General features: G+C 42.0%; 1 protein-coding gene across 4 annotated transcripts in view; it reads right to left on the bottom strand.

The window, feature by feature from the left end:
• LOC116985316 (bile acid-CoA:amino acid N-acyltransferase-like) overlaps positions 1 to 21,095 on the bottom strand; it is a 45,682-nt gene that overhangs the window by 13,907 nt on the left and 10,680 nt on the right. Inside the window, exons 2-5 of one of the 4 annotated variants that reach the window (XM_033040026.1) lie at positions 15,029 to 15,246; positions 6,969 to 7,065; positions 4,852 to 5,058; positions 4,186 to 4,285 (exon numbers count right to left, since the gene is read on the bottom strand). In XM_033040026.1, the coding sequence (XP_032895917.1) occupies positions 4,186 to 4,285; positions 4,852 to 5,058; positions 6,969 to 7,062 (401 nt within the window). In that variant the 5' untranslated portion in view covers positions 7,063 to 7,065; positions 15,029 to 15,246. The other 3 variants (XM_033040025.1, XM_033040023.1, XM_033040024.1) reach the window with 3 other exon arrangements.

A 21,095-nucleotide genomic window follows, 5' to 3' on the forward strand; every position in this document is an offset into this window, starting at 1 on the left:
ACTCATTTATCTTCATTGATGATACAACAGCTGATGATAGTAGCATAATGAATTCTGAAGTGTATAGACACATCCTATCTGCTCAAGTTCAAACAAATGCCTCAAAACTCATTGGCCGGCGGTTCATTCTACACCAAGACAATAATCGCAAACATACTGTTAAAGCAACAAAGGAGCTTTTCAAAGTTAAAAAATGGTCAATTCTTGAGTGGCCAAGTCAATCACCCGATGAATGAATAAATTAATAAGCTTATTGGCCAAGTATTCACATACAAGGAATTTGCCTTGGTGCTCCACCCGTAAGTGACAACATGACATAGTGACAGATAAGAATGATACACAAAACATTAAACATTAATAAAAAAAACATTATTGATTAAACATGTGAATTAAATAAAATACCAGAACAAAAGGAGGCTACAAATTTTTGGTTATTGAGTAGAGTTACTACTCGTGGAAAAAAGCTGTTTTTATGTCTGGCTGTGGCAGATTTGAATCCATTTGAGCATGCCTTTTATATGCTGAAGAGAAAACTGAAGGGAACTAGCCCCCAAAACAAGCATAAGCTAAAGATGGCTGCTCCATACAGGCCTGGCAGAGCATCACCAGAGAAGAAACCCAGCAACTGGTGATGTCCATGAATCGCAGACTTCAAACAGTCAAAGGATATGCAACAAAATACTAAACACGACTACTCTCATTTACATGACATTGCTGTGTCCCAAATATTATGATGCCCTGAAATGGGGGGACTATGTATAAACTCTGCTGTAATTTCCATATGGTGAAACCAAAATGTATAAAAATGGCCTTTATTCAAATCTGACAATGTGCACTTTAACCACATGTGATTTTTTCTATTAAAAATCTCAAATTGTGGAGTACAGAGGCAATATAAATAAATGTTGGGTCTTTGTCCCAAACATTATGGAGGGTACTGTAGATAGGTTGACTGGCCAAAGACCTGGTAAATGGAGAATTATGCTGGAGAATGTAAAATTATTCATCTTTAAGAAAAATAAATAACATTACCTAAATGCTGAGGTATTACAGAGGTATCAAAGTATTCTTGTACATTATATCAAAAAGCTTTAAGTTTCAGCTCCAGCAAATAATTAGGAAAGCTGACCAATTATTTTTATTTATTACTAGGAACATTGAATATAATAATTGAGAATTTATGTTTCAAATATGTACGGCATAAGAGTATAGTATTTGTCTTATTTATGGATAGAAATGCACTGGAAGCTGTTCAGAAGTAATTGGATGACCAAGAGCAGTACAAAGTGCAATGCAAATTGCTCAATTTATATATTATGCACCACCGGGCGGCGCCATCAGTTATGGCAGCCTCGCCAACGGTCTGTCTGTCTATTCGTCTTTTTGCTATTTTTAGGGTGTTTTAAAAAGTATGTGTTAATGTTCTGTGGTTTGTTTTATGTGGGGGGGAGGGGGGGAGGGGGTTGGAGGAAACTTTTTCTCAATCTCTTACCTTGCCGGAGATGCGATTGTTTTCCGGATCGTATCTCCGGTCGCTCTGCGGCCTAACATCATGGAGCTGGCCGCCTTGCACGGGACTGACTTTGAGCCCCACCGCGGGGACTTACCATCGGAGCCTTGCCTGGGATCGTCACTCCAACTGCGGCCTGCGGATTTCAACATTGAGGAGCCTGATGTCGGGAAGTCGCAGAATGTTTGACACACCCCGGCCACCCGGCGTGGGGAGCTGAGATCCCCCTGATGCGGGAGAATGATCGCCCCGATGCGGAGGGCCTGACCTCCGGCTACGGGAGCCAAGATCATCCCGTCAACGGAAGGCTCAAGGCCCCTCACCGCGGGAGAACAAAGAAGGGAAGAGATTGAACTTTTTTTCGCCATCCATCACAATGAGGAATGTGGGGGTGTCACTGTGGTGGATATTTATGTTAAAATGTATTTTGTGTGTTTTGTTGCTTCTTATTGGTATGACTATATGGCAAATCAAATTCCTCATATGTTGCAAAACATACTTGACTAATAAAGTATGATTATTATTACGATCTAAAACACACAATCATCCCACCATACACAAGGTGCTTAATTGCACCTTGTAAGGTTTCAATGGGATCTTGCAAACTCATGTGTACTGTCTGGAGGAGGCAGAAGCTACATGGAAACATCATTAATGACAGCTCCCCTCCATGTCACAAAACAGCCTTATTCATAAATATAAAGATACTTTCGTCATCATAAGAAATCCTGGAATTCCCTACCTAATAACACTTTTGGAGTAGCTTCATCACATGAACTACAACATTCTTTTCAAAAACTTTTGGAACTAGCAATCTCTGTTCTATTAGCTTTAAAACAGTTATGTATAAAGACATGGCGGGCCCACAACTTAAATTTCTGAATTGGGCCAGGGCCAAGTTTGATGGTATTAAACTGGAACTTGCTGAAGTCTATTGGAGTAGGCGGTTTGCTGGCAAAAGAACGTCCAATAAGTAGGATTCTTTTAAAAGTGTGACATCAAGAGTTCAGGCCATGCATGTTCCTGTTACGAGTGAAGGGTGAGAGGAATTGAGGCTCTGGTCGGGAAAGGAGGTATGGGACATGTATAGTCAGCTAGAATCAAATGTATCCCTGGAAGTTTCAGAATGATAGGACATTGGCTAATGTTGTGCCTCTATTTCAGAAGACTTAAAAGAAAAGCCTGGGAACTATAGGTCAGTGAACCTAACATCTGCCATAAGCAAGTAACAGGAGAGCACGTTGAGCCATAAGATATACGCACTTGAACAGATAGGGGCTGATGAGGGATAGTAAGCATGCTTTTTTGTAGGTGGGAGATTGTGTCATACAAATCTCATTTGAGTTTTAAGTAACCAAAAAAGTTGATGAGGGCAAAGCCATAGACATCATCCATATGGACTTCACCAAGTCATTTGAGAAGGTTCCACATAGTAGGCTGCTCTGAACGGTTAGATTACATGGGATCAAGGGAGAGCCAACTGACCGAATAAATAACTGGCTTCATTGAAGGAAGCAGAGGGTGATGGTGGAAAGTTGTTTTTCAGACTGGTGGCCTGTGACTAGTGGTGTGCCTCTGGGATTGGTGCTGGACCCATTACTGTTCGTGGTCTATACCAATGACTTGGATGAGAATGTACTTGGGTTGAGTTTGCAGACGATAATAAAGTGGGTGGTATTGTGGACAGTGAAGATGGTTATCAAGAATTACACCAGGATCTTGATCAATTGGGCAAGTGAGCTGTGGACTGGATCGTGGAGTTTAATGCAGATAAGTGCAAGGTGCTGCATGCTGAAGTCAACCCAGGGAAGGACCTTCACAGTGAATGGCAGGGCCCTAGGGAATGTTGTAGATCAGAGGGGTCTAGGAGTACAGGTACATGGTGGCTTGAAAAGGGACATCACAGGTAGATAGCCTGGTACATCGCAGGTAGATAGCCTGGTACATAGCTTTCGGTACATCAGCCTTCATCAGTCAGGATATTGAATAGAGAAACTGGGATGTTATATTACAGCTGTGCTCATTGTTATAGGAATAATGTTGTTAAACTGGAAAGATTGCAGAGAAGATTTACGAGGCTGTCGCCAAGACTCGACGACTTGAGCTACAGTGAGAGGTTAGGCAAGCTAGGACTTTATTCCTGGAGTGCAGGAGGCTGAGGGGTGACCTTAAAGTGGTGTATAAAATCATAAGGGGAATCCATAGGGTGAATGCACAGAGTCTTTTACCTAGATTAGGGGCATCAAGAACCAGAGGACAGGTTTAAGGTGAGAGGAGAAAGATTTAATAAAAACCAGAGGGGCTATTTTTCCACACCAGACGGTGGTGTGTATGTGTAACGAGCTGCCCGAGGAGGTAATATATCAGGTACTATAACAACATTTAAAAAACATTTGGCCAGTACATGAATAGAAAAGGTTTGGTGGGATAAATGGAAAAACACAGGCAGGTGGGATGAATGTAGATGGGGCATCTTGATCGGCATGGGCAAGTTGGGCCAAAAAGGTTCCGTGTTATATGACTCTATAAATGCTCTCCTTGGCAGAATGTCCCCATTTCATGAGTGGAAGAAAATAAATGCAGCAACAGTCACCAAGCCGCCAAAACAAATTAAAAAACAACACAGAAAATTAACTCCATGTTCCATCCATTTAATCATCATAAAAAAACAATACCTCATTGCTGGACGATTATCAGGTGCAAGCTTCATGCTCCAGATTAAGCCCATTGACTCTTGACCAGTGTAGGTGCCTCCCAATGATTCATCTTGGCTGGCTATAACATTAAAAATAACATTTTTTTTTAAACTTACCAAAGTTTTACTTACACTTCCATCCAGATGAAAATGTTGAACTGTGTGGATCTACATGATTTATTTATTGATGTAACAATGTTTTTTCCCCCGGAGACAAGCCATATTACAAAGTTTAATGTTACAAAGTTTAATGATAGGGGTAGATGATCATTTTCATATTGACTTGGAAACAGATAAAAATCAAATGAAAACTTATTTTCTTTCCTCCCCTCATCTTATGTCACCATTAAACGCACAAGAACAAGCTAGTTGTGTGTAGTGTTTTAGTCTTAGTCACACCAGACTGATCACGAAAATGTTTTTCTATTTAGTTGCATAACCATTACATAGTATTGCAAAAACAAGAACCATAGATCACAGAAACAGGTTTGTGCCACCTCTGATAAAACCAGAGAGATTTATAAAAACTATTATTTCCTCTCTATGTTCAAAATATCTGTCAAGCATAACATTGTCCCAAGTATTAGCAATGCAAAACTTCTCAGTAAAAGGCAAAATGTGAATGGTGTTATTTAGCTGTACGAACCTCGGACGATCCCCTTCGAATCACTGATGTAGTGGGCATACGCCATCCACCTATCGTCATCCTCAGACAGAAGCTGCGAGTGCAGTGTAACCTGGTGGTTTGGAACTAAATGTGCAATCTCAAGCTTGACTGGTTCATCCACAAGCCCCCTTGTTGGCTCAGCTTTGATTATCGGTGCCACACCGAGACTATTACTCATTGCTATACCTAAATTTAAAGAACAAATATCCATGGGAATATCCATATAATAGCACATAACAATGTTATTTCACTTATTTATGAACAACTAATGATGAACAGATACCGGCATACCAGAACCAAACACAATCAGTCAATGGAAAAAAAAAAATGTACAAATCCAGAATCACCAATTCACCCCCGGGTAGGCCTCGGGGTAAATGTACCCCACATTGGGAACCCTTGCGTGACTAACCCATCCATTTATTTCTGCTTTATTTTAAACTGTAGTTCTCCATGCTGTTTAAAAAAATATTGCAATCCGAAAACATCATAAATGGTGCTCCTTATTTTTTGCATCACTTCAATATCTCCTCCAAGAAGAGAAAAGTTTCAGTTTCAGTTCAGTTTAGTTTATTGTCACGTGTACCGAGGTACAGTGAAAAGCTTTCGATGCATGATAACCAGTCAACGGAAAGACAATACATGATTACAATCGGGCCATTCACAGTGTACAGTAGAGAATAACATTTACTGCAAGATAAACCCAGCAAGGTCTGATCAAAGATAGTCCGAGGGTCACTGTGGAAGAAAATATTAATATCCTTTCTTACTTAATTTGGAATAGGACTGTAAACTCTGATCTCACATGGGAGTAATTACTGTTGTGTCTTTTTTTTAATGTAAATACTGGTTCTGTTCTGTTGTTCTGTTGCTTTGCACAATCCCGCAGATCATTGCCACTTTCATTTCATTGTACATCTTGTATGTGTATGTGACAAATAAAGTTGACTTGATTGGAATTGAACAAGGTAACGAAAGGGTGTTTGGATGTGACAATTGGCATCTATCGTTGACCAGGTTTAGAAGAGGTTCGTTGGAATTGGCTAAGTAAGATTAGACGTATTACCTCTTATCTAGGAATGTGTTGAAGGGTGGATGGTAAATGTGAACATGAAATAGTAGACGGAGATAAGGAAGCTTGTTTCTCTCAGCAGTGTGTTACAGTAGACCACCCGCGCCCCCTACCGCTAGTTACGTAGATACATTGCAGTAAATGGGGGGCTTATGATTGGCTCGGACAGGGGATTGTGGCGCCGTCACCTAAAAGGTGAGATAGAATAATGTCAAGATGCCCTATTATTGTGTTTGACTTGTATTAACCATCTGTTGTTGAATAAGATTGACATTAACAAAAAGTATGTTATGACTAATGAAATAATTGGTACCCATGTAGTAGATAGTAAATTTTCGTATAGTTGTATCTAACAAAAAAACAAAAGTTGTTTACTGCACAGTGTAACTGTCGGCTAATTCTGCTGTGAAGTCAGGGAACTGTTGAGCAGTTAACTGCCGCCATCTCTCCATGATATCATGTAATAAAGTCTCTTGACCTGCGAAGTCTCCGCTTTCATTTTCCTCTAAATTAATTTCTTCCACAGTCACCAATGAGGAGATAGCAGTTCAGGACTGCTCTCTAGTTGCAGTAAGATGGTTCAGTTGCCTGATTAACAGCTGGGAAGAAACTGTCCCTGAATCTGGAGGTGTGCGTTGTCACTCGTCTGTACAGTTTGCCCGATTTGAGAGGGGAGAAGAGGGAGAAAAGGGAACTAAAACGAAAATGTAACCTAATGCTCTGTATATGTTGAATTGAATTTCAAATAATTTTTTATGAGCTTTTAAAAATCTATTACACTACATCCACATCATTCACTTTCACTATAAACGTTTACAGAACTCAGTTTACATTATGTGATATTATGTAAATGAACTGGAAATTATGGCGGGTTTAACAGCGTCTTCTCATTCCTTTCAGTGGATTTATTAATTAAAATTGATTATGTTGCAAGATATCATTAAATAGCATTTAAAAAATTAACAAACCATATATCATTTTTCATTAGATCAAAAAGGTGAGGTCCTACCGTACAATACTGTACCTGAAGTGAGCAGTCTTCTAATAGATGGTTTTATTTTATAGGAATTGCTATAATAGCTGCCTCTTAAGAATCGCAGTATCAAAAAATATTTCATTATCTAGTAAAGGAAAGAATAATGTGACAATGAAAATAGACCAAATAACTTAAACAATGCCACCTAATAAGTATTTCCCATCCCACCTTAAACCTACATCCTCTGGTTCATGATTCCCCTTCTCTGGATAAAAGACACTGTGCATTCACCCTCTTTAGTCTTCTCATAATTTTATACACCTCTATAAGATCACCTCTCAGCCTCCTGCACTCCAAGGAATAAAGTCCTAGCCCGCCCAACTTCTTCCTATAGCTCCATCTTAATGACATCCTGTCTATAGCAGGGTGACCAAAACTGAACACAATACTCTAAATGCGGCCTCATCAATGTAACTGTGACATAATAACCCAATGTCTATACAATGCTGGAAAAATCGAAGGTACACTAAAATGCTGGAGCAATTCAGTGGGTGAGGCCGCATCTATGGAGCGAAGGAATAAGTGACGTTTCGGGTCGAGACCCTTCTTCAGACTGATGTGGTGGGGGGGGGGGGGGGGGGGGGCGGGAAGAAGAAAGGAAGAGGCGGAGACAGTGGGCTGTGGGAGAGCTGGGAAGGGAAGAGGAAGGAGGGAGAAAGCAAGGACTACCTGAAATTGGAGAAGTCAATGTTCATACCGCTGGGGTGCAAACTTGTTAATCATACCTTCTGCATTCCATCCAAATCATTGATTTCAATCACAACAGCAATGGGTCCAATACCAATCCCTGAAACATCCCCACAGCCACAGGCCTCCAGGCCGAAAAAACAACCATAATTTTCTGCTTCCTTCCATGAAACCAATTCTCTATCCAATCGGCTAGTTTGCCCCAGCTCATATACGATCTAACCTTCCAGAGCAGCCTACCCTGCGAACCTTATCGAATGCCTTGCTCAAGTCCATATAGGCAACACCCCTACAGCTTTGCCTTTGACAACCTTTTTGGTTACTTCTTCGAAAAACTCCATTAGGTTCGTAAGGCACCATCACCTTACATGTGACACCATTTTCAGGGAACTAAATACCTGCATTCCTAGATCCCACCATACTAAACCAGACTGACTATCCCTAATCACCTATGTTTATCCAAATGCATATATATCTTATTCCTCAGAATCCTCTCGAATAACTTGCCCATCACAGATGTTAGACTCACTGATCTATAGTTCCTGGATTTTCATTGCAGCCCTTCTTAAATAGAGAAACAATGTTAGCTACCCTCCAATCTTCCATCACCTCATCCACGTCAAATAATGATTCATATATCTCACCCAGGGCGCCTGCAATTTCTTCTCTAGTCTCCCACCGTGTCCACTGATATACCGGATCAGGCTCAGGAGATTTATCTACTCTCATCATCATCATCATCATCAGTCACTCAAAACGAGTATGACTGTCCTCTCCTCTCCATAGGGTCGTCTACTTGTGGATCTGTAGATGTCTGTAGAGGCTGATCCGCGATCCACACACCTTGGTGCAATGTGGGCAGTGGAGACTGGCGGTGGTTGGTAGTCGTCGAGCCCCCTTCACTCTCTCCTTACGGTGCTGTCGCTTTGTCTCTGTGACACGGCGTAGTTCCGTTTCATGACGAGTTGCTCTACAATATTCCAGAGCAAGGAGTGTTCAGTGCAATGTGCTCCCAGTTGCTCGATGCGATGTGAAATTTCTTCAGACTGTTCTTGATGTTGTCCTTGAAACGTTTTTTGGGCCCGCCGGGGTCTCGCCGACCTTCCTTCAATTGAGAGTACAGGATATGTTTAGGGAGACGTGTGTTGGACATGCGGATGACATGGCCAGTCCATCGAAGTTGCTGCTGCATTATTGTGGTGGTGATGCCGGCCATGTTGGCTTCCTCCAAAACGCTGATATTGGTGCGTTTGTCCTCCCAGCTGATCCTCAGAATCTTTCGTAAGGATCTTTGATGGTATTGTTACAGGGCTCTCAGGTGCCTGCTTTTGGTAGTCCATGAATCGGCTCCATACAACAGGGTGGGGAGGCAACGGTCTGTAGACCAGCAGTTTTGTTTGAGCCTTTAGGTCAAAGACTCTTTTCCTGAGTCTGGCGTAGGCTCCACTGGCACAACTCAGGCGATGGTTGACCTCAGAGTCAATGTCAGCTTTTGAGGAAAGAATGCTGCCAATGTAGGGGAAGTGGTCAACGTTTCAAGAGTGGTGTCGTCCACTACCGGCTGGGTAGACGGCTGGTTGGGTGGAGGTTGATGAAGGATCCCGTGGCAGCTCTTCACCAATGAAGAAGTAGGGCAGCAATGAAGACGACAAACAGGGTGAGTGCGATGATGCATCCGTGTTTGACCCCCGTTTCCACAGTGAAGGGCTTGGACTCAGAGCCGCAGTTGGTGAGCACTGTGACTGACATGCCATCTACCCTCATATGTCTCAAGACATCCAGCACCTCCTCAACCATAATACAGATAGTCCTCAATACATCTCCATTAACTGTGCTAGGTTCCCCAATCATGTATTTCTCCACAGTAATGAGAAATACTCATTGACGACCTGACCCAACTCCTGCTGCTCCACATTGAGATGACCACTATGATTTCCGAGGGGCCCTATTCTCTCTAGTTACCCTCTTTCCATGAATGTACTTACAAAGTCTCTTAGGATTTTCATAAGATAAAGGTTCATAAGACATAGGAACAGAATTAGGCCTTTTGGCCATCTTGTCTACTCAGGTATTCAATCAGGACTGATCCATCTTTCCCTCTCAACCCCATTCTCCTGGCTTCCCCCCCCCCCCCCCATAACCTTTGACACCCTTACGAGTCAAGAACCTGTCAATCTCTGCTTTAAAAATACCCAAAGCCGGCCGCCAATGCCATCGCCAGTAATATTTTCCACAAATTTTCCTTAATCTGCTAGAGCCATTCCCTACCCCTTTTTTGCCCTGATTCCTTCTTACGTATGCTCCTCAGTTTCCGAAAATCCTCCAAGTACACGTGTGCCCCACTGCCTACACCTGTCCCAGGCTTTCTTGTTTTTCCTGACCAGAGCCTCAATTTCTCTTGACATCCAAGCTTGCTTATTCCTGCCTGCCTTGACATTTACTTTCACCAGAACATGCATGCTCGAACTCATCATCACACTTTTAAAAACTACCCACTTTTGCCCACAAACAAGTTTTACAAGCTCCTGTCTCATACCTTTAAATTAAAGTTGGCCTTTCCTCAATTCAGAATTTCAATAGACAATAGGTGCAGGAGTAGGCTATTCGACCCAGCACCGCCATTCAATGTGATCATGGCTGATCATCCCCAATCAGTAACGCGTTCCTGCCTTCTCCCCATATCCCCTGACTGCTATTTTTAAGAGCCCTATCTAGCTCTCTCTTGAAAGCATCCAGAGAACCTGCCTCCACCACCCTCCAAGGCAGAGAATTCCACAGACTCACCACTCTCTGTGAGAAAAAGTGTTTCCTCGTGTCCGTTCTAAATGGCTTACTACTTATTCTTAATCTGTGGCCCCTGGTTCTGGACTCCCCCAACATCGGGAACATGTTTCCTGCCTCTAGCGTGTCCAAACCCTTAACAATCTTATATGTGTTAATGAGATCACCTCTCATCCTTCTAAACTCCAGAGTGTACAAGCCCAGCTGCTCCATTCTCTCAGCATATGACAGTCCCGCCATCCCGGGAATTAACCTTGTAAACCTACGCTGCACTCCCTCAATAGCAAGAATGTCCTTCCTCAAATTAGGATACCAAAAGCACACAATACTCCAGATGTGGCCTCACTGGGGCTCTGTTCAACTGCAGAAGGACCTCTTTGCTCCTATATTCGATTCCTCTTGTTATAAAGGCCAACATGCCATTCACTTTCTTCACTGCCTGCTGTACCTGCATGCTTACTTTCATAGACTGAATTTCAACTTGTGGCCTTATTCATAACTATTTTAAAACTAACAGAATGATTGTCATTGGTCCCAAATGGCTCACCCATGGACACAACAGTCACTTGCCCATACCAATTTCCGAACTATATTGGGAAAATTTAAATCCCCTATGACAATTTGTCTTATAGCTGCATGTAATATCCAGGCCTATATTTTTTCTTCTAATTCCCGCTGATATTTGAGGACCTATCGTACATTCTCAACAAGGTGATAGTTTCCTTTATATTAGGTAGACAAAAATGCTGGAGAAACTCAGCGGGTGAGGCAGCATCTATGGAGCGAAGAAAATAAGCAACGTTTTGGGTCGAGATCCTTCTTCAGACTATATGTTGCTTTATATTTCTCAGCTTGGTTTCTTGGTTTCCTGGTCCTCCAAAATATTCAAAATGGAATTGGAGGTGGTGGAGGGAGGACTTAAGCCAGAAAGGGTTCTTGGGAAGAAAGAGCTACCTTAAATTTTATTGCATCTGGTTGGGTAACTATGGTAGGGTGAAGACTATTCCATGCTTTAATTGTGCGGGGGAAGAATGAATTGCTGTACACATCTGCCTTGGTAACTGGTATCTCAAATTAGATCGAATGCCCTCGTCTGCTCCTAATTGGTTTGGGTTTGGTGTAGGTTTTGTAATCTATGTCGAGCTTGCCATTTAGCATTTTGTTAAAACAGGTCAAACGGTGAGCTTCATGTCTGTCTTGGAGAGCGTTCCATCCCAGTGAATTCAGAAGTTTGGTAACACTCGCTTCTCTCTCATAGGTATAAGTAACAAATCGAGCTGCCTGTCTTTGGACACGTTTGGTGGAAGAATTGTTTTTATTTGTGTATGGGTCCCATGCTGCAATTGCTTAGTCCAAATGAGGTCTAACGAGGGTGAAGTATAGCTTCTCCTTGACAGAAGTTGAACAATGATGAAAGTTGCATCTCAGAAAATTTAGGAGACCTGTTGCTTTCACCGTTGCATGAGTCTGACCACCCAAATAGCCTGATTGATATTGGTACTATCGTCTCAGACCACTGCCGTGACATTCTTCTTAATCAATAAAGCTCTTTTACCTCTCCTTCCATTGCACTTGTACCCTGGAACATTAAACTGCCAGTCCTGCCTTAGCTTGGTTTACATAACAACTACAACATCCCAGTCACACATACCTATCTAGACCCCGAGTTCATCCACCTTGTCCGTCACGCCTCCTGCATTAAATTACGTACAATTTAATCCCACTGTGCTCCTTGCCTGTCCACTGAATTTTCTTTAATCACCTTCCATACCAACTTTGAGCCTCTCACCTGCACTGGATCCCACACCCTTGCCAATCTAGTTTAAACACAACACTAACAGTAACAAACCTGCCTGTCAGGATATAGGTTCCTCTCCAGTGGATCTTGTGTCACTGTATAATCAACTTCTGACCTGCTTTGCCAGCCAGTCCAGTTGAATTTCTGGTCAAATCCTGACCACAGGATATTGATGGTGCAGGACTCAGCAAAATTGTCTCAGGAAGTTAGACTCTCTTATTTTCCAACCCTTTGGCAGCACAAATATCATTTGCCACCTGTCAGCCCATTCGTGAATGTTACTGAGGTATTCTGTCATGCAGCTACAATTGTTTCATTTGCTGCGAAACTGCGAATTGAATTGGGTATTGGTAGTCCGGAGACCAACATTCGATCTCTCAGCCAAAATATTGATTCAAAAGCACACTCGACCTTCTTCGCTTTAAAGTATGACTCTCAACCAGCCTCACATGAAATACTCGTGTATCAGTTCACCTGGAGGCGGAAATGGCCGGCTACCAAAAGCAGGAAACTACAGGTAGACGGTGCTCAGTGGTGATAAGTTATGAAGCTATTAGTAACGGAATGCAAATTTTTTTTTGGTACAAAATAAATGTGACTGACCTGAACCTCCCCTTGCAGCAGCTGGCCCCGACCGACTTCAATGATAAAACCATCTCGATGTGCATGCGCACTCAGTCTCTCGGGGCGGGCTCGCATATAACACTAGGTTTCCGTGCTTGTACATACCTGGCATCCTGCCACCTATTCATGTTTCTGCCAGCCCAGTGCTCGTCCATGGCCCGCTGCTGCAGGTGGCGCTGGGTGATGGCGATGGCGGCGGCGGCGACGAATGGAGGAATGAACCGCCGCTCCCAGCAGCCGTCACGTGACGCGCCCGCGCGCTCCAGGCCTCGTGAGCGCGACCGCCCGTTTAACGGTTTCCGACCAACATCAAACGTTGCCGATCCACGTCCTCCAGAGACACGTTCACTCTTTGCACAAGCGACGTTTCGCTCTTCCAGAGATGCAAAACCGCCTGACCCACCCGCTGCGGTTACTCCAGCGCTCAGTGCTTAGCCAGCTCGGTTCATGGAAGCTGTCAGCAATCTGCTTGTAGTGGGCGAAATCTTTACTTCAGAGCTGGTCACACGTCTAGCCCGGCTGTTTCAGTACAGACACAATATGGCATTTATTTTACCTAGCCATGTGGAAAATCAGACTTCTATTTGTAGACTACAGCTCTGCTTTCAATACCTTTGTCCTATTCAAGCTCATCTACAAACTCGTGGATGTTGGAGTCAACTGGCTTCCAACCTCACTTCCAGCCCAACAGACCACAAGCAGGGAGGACAGGCAGGGGGGTGGGGGCAACAAGTGCCATTTGGCATGGGCCTCAAAGCTTCAAAGGAATCCTGATTTGGGGGCCTCTGCTTGATCTTGGTTTGGAGGCCTCTAAAATTGAAACTGTCCTGGGCCTCAGTTCATCTATGAGAGGGCCTGAGGACAGGTGACTAATCATCCTCGACGACAATCCTCAACACCGATGCCCTGCAAAGAGGCATCCTCAGCCCCCTTGTTCACTCCATGTACACCCAGAACTGTGCAGCCAAATGCAAAACCAACAATGTACAAATTTGCAGACAACATCGTAGGGGGTCAGATACCAAATAATGATGAGACGGAGTACATGAAGGAGATTGACAACCTCGTAACCTAGTGCCAAGACAACAACCTTTCCCTCAATGTCAGCAAGACAAAGGAGATTGATCAAATTCACCAAGCAAAGCATTACACATAGTATGGGGGGGACTGCTGTGAGGGGGTGGAGGGAGAGGAAAACAAAGGAGGACCCGGCATGGGGGGGGAGAACAAAGGAGGACCTGGTGCGGGATACTTTGTAACTTTGTCAGTGCCTTTTATGTGGTGACTATTTGCATACCCAAGGTGTGCAAGCAAAGAATTTCACTGTGACTTGTCACATGTGACAATAAAGCATTCATTCATATTGATGGCGCTGAAGTAGAGATGGTTGAAAGCTTAAAGTTCTTCGGTGTAAATATCACCAACAACTTGTCCTGGGCCAGCCATATCAAAGCAATGGCCACAAAAACACACTAATGTCTCTACTTCCCTCAGAGGCTTAAGAAGTTCGGCATGTCCCCAACAACTCTCACCAACTTCCACAGATGTGCCATGGAAATCATTTTATCAGGATGCATCACAGCATTCTCCATCCAAGACTGCAAGAAATTGCAGAGAATTGTGGAAACAGCCCAGACCATCATGCAAATCGACCTCACTTCCATTGATCCATCTACACCACGCTGCCTCGTCAAGGCCAGCAGCACAATCAAGGATGAGTCTCACCCCGATCACTCCCTTCTCCCATCAGGCAAGAGGTACAGAAGTGTAAAAACGCATACCTCCAGATTCAAGGACAGTTTCTTCCTAGCTATTATCAGGCAACTGAACCATCCTATCACCAACTAGAGAGCGGCCCTGACCGCCCACCTACTTCATTGTCTCTATCACAGGCGACAGACTATCGACTGATGTCTACTACAAACCCACCGACTCCCACAGTAATCTAGACTCCTCCTCCCACCTGCCTCTTACAAAGACACTATGCCCCACTCACAATTTCTCCATCTCTGGCACATGTGCTCCCAAGATTAGGCTTTCCATTGTAGGACATCCCAGATGTCCACTTTCTTTAGTAAATGTGTTCTCCCCCTCCTGTCATAGATGCACCTAGTAAAATTGAAGTCAACATTTCAATGATTAGAGTTTTATCTTGCACCGGGAAGATGGTTGTGGATGCTGGAAATCAATAATCCTAGGATGTCAGTGCAGACGTTCCTCAAGTCAGTGTCCTAGTCCCATCATCAGCTGCTTCAGCAAATATTTTCCTTCCACGTCAAGCACAGAGGTGAGGATGTTCCCTTCTGGTCATACCATTTATAATTTCATTCACAGCTTCTTGACAAGTGAATTAGTCCATGCCTGCATGCTGCAAATCTGAGCAACATTAGACAAAAACTGATGAGTGGTAAGTAACATTGGGGCCAAAAGTGCAAGTCCATAGTGTTCTTCAGCACGAGGTTCCAATTATTTACCATTGATATTACCATTGCTGAGTGGCTCACCATCAACATCCTTGGGATCACGATCTACCAGTAACTAAAATGGTTTGGTCTTATAAATACTGTGATTACAAGAGCACTACAAAGTTTTCCCACCATCTGAAAGATATGTCAGATATATGTGATGGAACACTCTCCACTTGTCTTGATGACTGCAGTTCCAACAACACCCAATAATGTTAACATTGCCCACAAAAAGCAGCTCCCTTGATTACTACCCCATCCAACACCCCAAAAATTAATTGACTCCAGCATTGACAAAGTTGCTGCAGCGTGTGTCATCTACGTAATGTATTTCTGTTGCTCCCCTAGGCTGTCCGTCAGCACTTCCCAAACCAGATACCTCTGCTACTGGGAAGGAGAGGAGCATCAAGTGCAAGGGAACATCATTACCTGCATGCTTCACTCCAAGACGTACACCATCCTGCTCCAGAAATATATTAATGTTCCTTTGTTGACATTAAATTGAAATGATCCACTCCTCCCCTTCACAACTGTACTGTGGAAATATCTGAACCATTTCAAGTTTGTAAAGCACCACTTCACAAGGGGAATTAGTCATACACACAAAGTATTTGTTTAACCCCTTTGCCATATCCTTATACCCCCTCAGAATTTCTTCCAGTTCTGTTTCTTCAAATTCTGGCTCTTTAATTTTTTTTTGTTCAAACATCTACTCCCACAATCAGCCACCTCAGGAAGATTCGGCAATGTATATCTGTTAATTCCCTTACTCATTAATGCTGGATTCAGTACGTTTCCAAACCTGGAGTTTCAATGTCATTGTTCAGGTTTACAGTTTAACAGAATGTTTAAAAACATAACAGAGGTCACTGTGCTACCTGATTATCTTGAAATCCTTCATAATGCTAAAATAAGTCACTGGTGAAAACTAGCCCTGATTTATAGAGTGAAAGTTTTCTGATGGAATTCAGTGTAGATATATGTACATGATTAATTTGCAGATTAACTTTTGGGAATCCTGCACCAGCACTCTCAAGTCCCTTTGCACCTTCGATTCCTGGATTCTCTCCCCATTTAGAAAATAGTCTACGCCTTTATTCCTACTACCAAAATGCACACCTGCACAATTTGCTACACTATATTCCATCTGCCACTTCTCTGCCCACTCTACCAACCTGTCCAAGTCTTTCTGCAGAGTCCCTGCTTTCTCCACACTACCTGCCCCTTCACCTATTTTGGTATCATCCGTAAACTTGGCCACAAAGCCTTCAATCATCCTAATCATTAATATACATCATGAAGAGTAACGGCCTCAGCATCGACCCCTGCAGAACTCCACCAGTCACTGGCGGCCAACCAGAAAAAGCCTCCTTTATTGCCAGTCTTTGCCTTTTGCCATCCAGCCAACCTGCAGGCCATGCTAGTATCTGCCCTTTGATACCATGGGCTCTCATCTTCCTTAGCAGTTTCACGTGTGGCACCTTATCAAAGGCTTTCTGAAAATGTAGTTAAGCAACATATACTGATGGTACTAAAGGTGATATGGTTCCTAGGAACTGAGATGTTTGAGGGGCAGCAGGATGGTGATTGGGTCTTGTCATTGAGACCGGGGAGCAAGATGTTTATGCAGATGGGCAGGAGCCCCACTATCATCTTCTGAACATGTGTTTGAGAGAATGCTCACATTATTTGCACAATAGCAAGTGCCAACAACAGCTAAACGGATCACCACCTACATAAGTTTCCATCAACCTGGCCTCCAAACAGATCATATAATTGAAGACCAATTTCTGCTTCACCTATTACATGTCCTCTCGAGGTTATGATGGGATTCCATTCTTAAGAATCTGAGCAAGTGCCCACTGAGTCCACACCGACCAGCGATCCCCACACATTAACACTATCCTACACACAGTAGGGAAAATTTTACATTTACACCAGGCCAATTAATCTACAAACCTGTACGTCTTTGGAGTGCGGGAGGAAACCGAGGATCTCGGAGAAAACCCACGCGGTCATGGGGAGAATGTACAAACTCCATACAGATAGCACCCATAGTCAAGATCGAACCCAGGTCTCCGGCTGCAAACGCTGTAAGGCAGCAACTCTACCGCTGCACCACCGTGGCCGCCCATTAAGTGTACATAATGGGCGGCCATACTGTCCACAATTAGTGATAATTTTGCTTTTGTTTTGTTTAAAAAATGCTGGCATTTTTACAACTTTAAAAGCTAGGTCTGAACCGCATGTAAACTTTCCCCAATCAGCTTCTCTTTCTACAAAGTTAAAGGTTGTTAACTTTGGTACCTTGTTCCATCACAGATGCATGTAGAATCTCTATAAGATTGAAATTTCCAGGCATTACTAAAGGGGTAAATTAATTTTGAAGACAAAACCTGATTTTCCAATCATTTAATCCCAATAAACTGCCAAAAAAATAAATAAAGCTGAGATTTTAAAGGCCAAATTCAATTGCCCACATAAACAGATTTAAATTTCTCAGGTGAAGCTGGGGATTCAGGGCTTTATGCCTGCCATTTTGTGGGCTGATTTTACTGCTACCTAATATCAGGCTGCGTCTCTTAAAGTGGAGATATATTTTCATTGGCAGGCAGTGTTGGCAAATATACTGTGTTGCATAATATTCAGTGACCGCACACTTGAGGTTAAGATCACCAAATACATCTTATCAGCTTCATCACTAGCCTCCCTGCGACTTCATCATTGTCTATGAATCAGATCACACATTTCAAATTTTGAATTAGGATATAAATACAACATTGAGGCAGGAAATAACAACTGGTCAAAAATCATATATTAAAGAAACCTAGATTGGAGTTGTAAGCAGACAATGGAGCAGCTAACAGCTCATTCCCATTTTAGGGCAAACAAAGTGAATGTTATAATGCATGAGTTAGATATATGAAAAATTGCATTTATTTTATACGTATCCTTTGCAAAGGATAATAAAGCATCACATTGGAATTAGACTGAACTGACCTGCTTCAGAAAACAAAACTCTGCAAGTCCAGCAACAAGTGTGAAAAGAGAAACCAGTAAATGGAACTCTTCTGAGGACGATGGTGTTTTGACTGACTGAGTTCTTCCAGCATTTTCATCCACATCAGAGGTGATTGGAATGCAATGCGATAAAACTCTCATTATGGGTAATTTGAAAGATGCAATCAGTGAGCCACTCAACTATTCTTTTGAGCTATTTCATACCTGATTATACTTCAATTCTCCTTTTTCCTTCAGAAAGCACTATGGGATTTATATTACAAAATTAATTCTGCCACTCTTATGCAAAGAATTATCACAACAATTGTTCACCAGTTCATTGGGTGAAGGCGGCACAGTGGTGCAGCGAAAGAATTGCAGCCTCACATCGCCAGAGATCCAGTTTTGATCCGACCACGGGATTTAATAGTTTGTACGTTCTCTCTGTGACTCTGTAACTGTTTGTACGTTCTCTCTTTGATTGAAAATTTCTCCAGTTTCTCTGGTTTCCTCCCACATTCTAAAGATATGCAGGTGTGTAGCCTAATTGGCTTCTGTAAATTGTCCATAGTGTGAAGGATTAAACTAGTGTACGAGTGGTTGCTGGCTGGCGTGGATTCTCGGTGGGTCAAAGGGCCTGTTTCTACACTGTATCTCTAAACTAAATTAAAACTGAACACTAGGAACAAGGGGAAAATAACAGAAGTGAAATAAAACTAATTAGGAGTTCATGCAAAATGCAACTGCAAATCTCTGGTGAGATCTTTCTTCAAATTTCTTCCATTGTACCTCACAGCTTTTCTATGGACGCATGATTGAATCAACAGTTACTGCCGTACAAGTTATGTTGGTCTTATGTAAACCTTCAGAGTCTGATTGTCTTTTTTGCGGGACAATTTGGCATGGAACCCGTTTAAATCGGATGAGCTTGTCTGAACAAAAAATTCTGCATGTAAGATCAACCCACCAACCAACTTGTATATGTGAAATTCTGAATCCCCAGCATTAATTGGTATGTTTAAATATTACATTTTCAATTATGCTGCATTGAAAAATGCAAATATTTTTCATGCAACTTTGCTTAAAAAGTTACCAGCTTAGCCACACTAAAAGTTCCTTGAGCATTCTCAATCTTATTTTGTGGTAAAGATCAGAGTCAAAGACCGTGACGTACAAAAATTATACCAATCACAAGTGCCCAATGCCTTTGCATAAAAGCCAAGAGGAATTAGTGGTCTAACAAAACTTGCAACCATTATACTCGTCTGCCTTCACACATTACTCTATTCCTTTGCATGTAAAGAAACGGATCATCTGATGATTTACAAGAAATAATAGGGTGAGCTGCGTTGTGGTTGCTGAGAGTTTCATGGTCCAGCTGGTGACTACGGTGACATGGAGACATCATTTTACATTATCCTACAGCTGTTAATACCTTTTGCAGGTATGAGACCCAAGTGTAATACTTTATACAGAATTTGATTTCACCAAGCAAATGGAGATTGCTGATGTTGGAATCTAGAATTGAAAAAAGAGTGCTGAAAGAACTTGGTGATCAAGGCAAAAAGTGTAAGTCATTATTTCATGATGAAATTCTAAATCAGTCCTGATCAGGGGCTCGAACCAAAACATTGACCTACACTTTTTCATAGTCATACGGCGTGGAAACAGGCCCTTTGGCCCAATTTGCTCACGCTGACTGCACTAGTCCCAACTACCTGCATTTGGCCCATATCCTTCTAAACCTATCCTATTCATGTATCTGTCCAAATGTTATTTTTTTAATATTGTGAAAGTACCATTTTTTTTGCCTTCACAAATGCTGTTGATCCACTGATTTCTTCCAACGTTGTGTTCTTTAATTTTATCAAATTTGGATAGGCATTAAGTTCATACTATATGTTGTCAATTGCATGGAATGTAACAGTCAAAGTGAATGATAGCAAAATTGATGTGATTCTACTTTTGTTTGTGCATTTTGTGTTGAATTTACTTGATGAAATTGAAATGGGTTAGCAACACTGAATGTTTGCTATTACTTTATTTTCAAACCATCTTGAACATTCACAATTGTGTTTTTGTTTTCCTAAGTTGAAATGACTAATATATATTGACATTTTTAAATTTCATGATATAGCATGCCACAGCCATTTGAGCTTTTAAACTTAAAGAGCATTAATTTAAACTTTCCAAAACTTTCATTGTAATTCAGAAATGTGGTATTCCATGTAAACCTATGATCCCCTGGTGTTGAGACCCTTTGTGCATTTATCGTTTGTATACCTCATTGTTCTTATGTTGCTTGCTTTGTTCATTTGTTTCAATCTGGTGATATTTTGTTAAAATACCATAATAGTCTCAGTTCATAAAATGGCTACAGCTGGCATTTTTTTCCATTCCATGCCTTATTGTGTTGTTACATGGTACCTAATGGATTTGTTTTGGGAAGTATTGTTCTTGCAACAGAGATAGAATATATCTTGAAAGCAATTCTGTTCTATGGTATTTGAATGTTTAAAATTCCTCTGTTTACATTTTAAAACATGCAGGAGCAGTGTTAAAATTGTACTCCAAATACAGCTGCAAATGTACTAATATGAAGTGTTAAGCTATGAAGTTTCTCTACTTAAACAAAGAAATTTAATGTGTTGACCACATATGGCAATCGCAGAGGAGGTTCAAACAAGCACAGTTACATTTATTACAATTATTACCGCGGGAAAGATTAACTTAGAAATACGGCATTTTAATTACATTTTC

Source organism: Amblyraja radiata, chromosome 21 (genome assembly GCF_010909765.2).
Source record: "Amblyraja radiata isolate CabotCenter1 chromosome 21, sAmbRad1.1.pri, whole genome shotgun sequence".
Classification (NCBI taxonomy): domain Eukaryota; kingdom Metazoa; phylum Chordata; class Chondrichthyes; order Rajiformes; family Rajidae; genus Amblyraja; species Amblyraja radiata.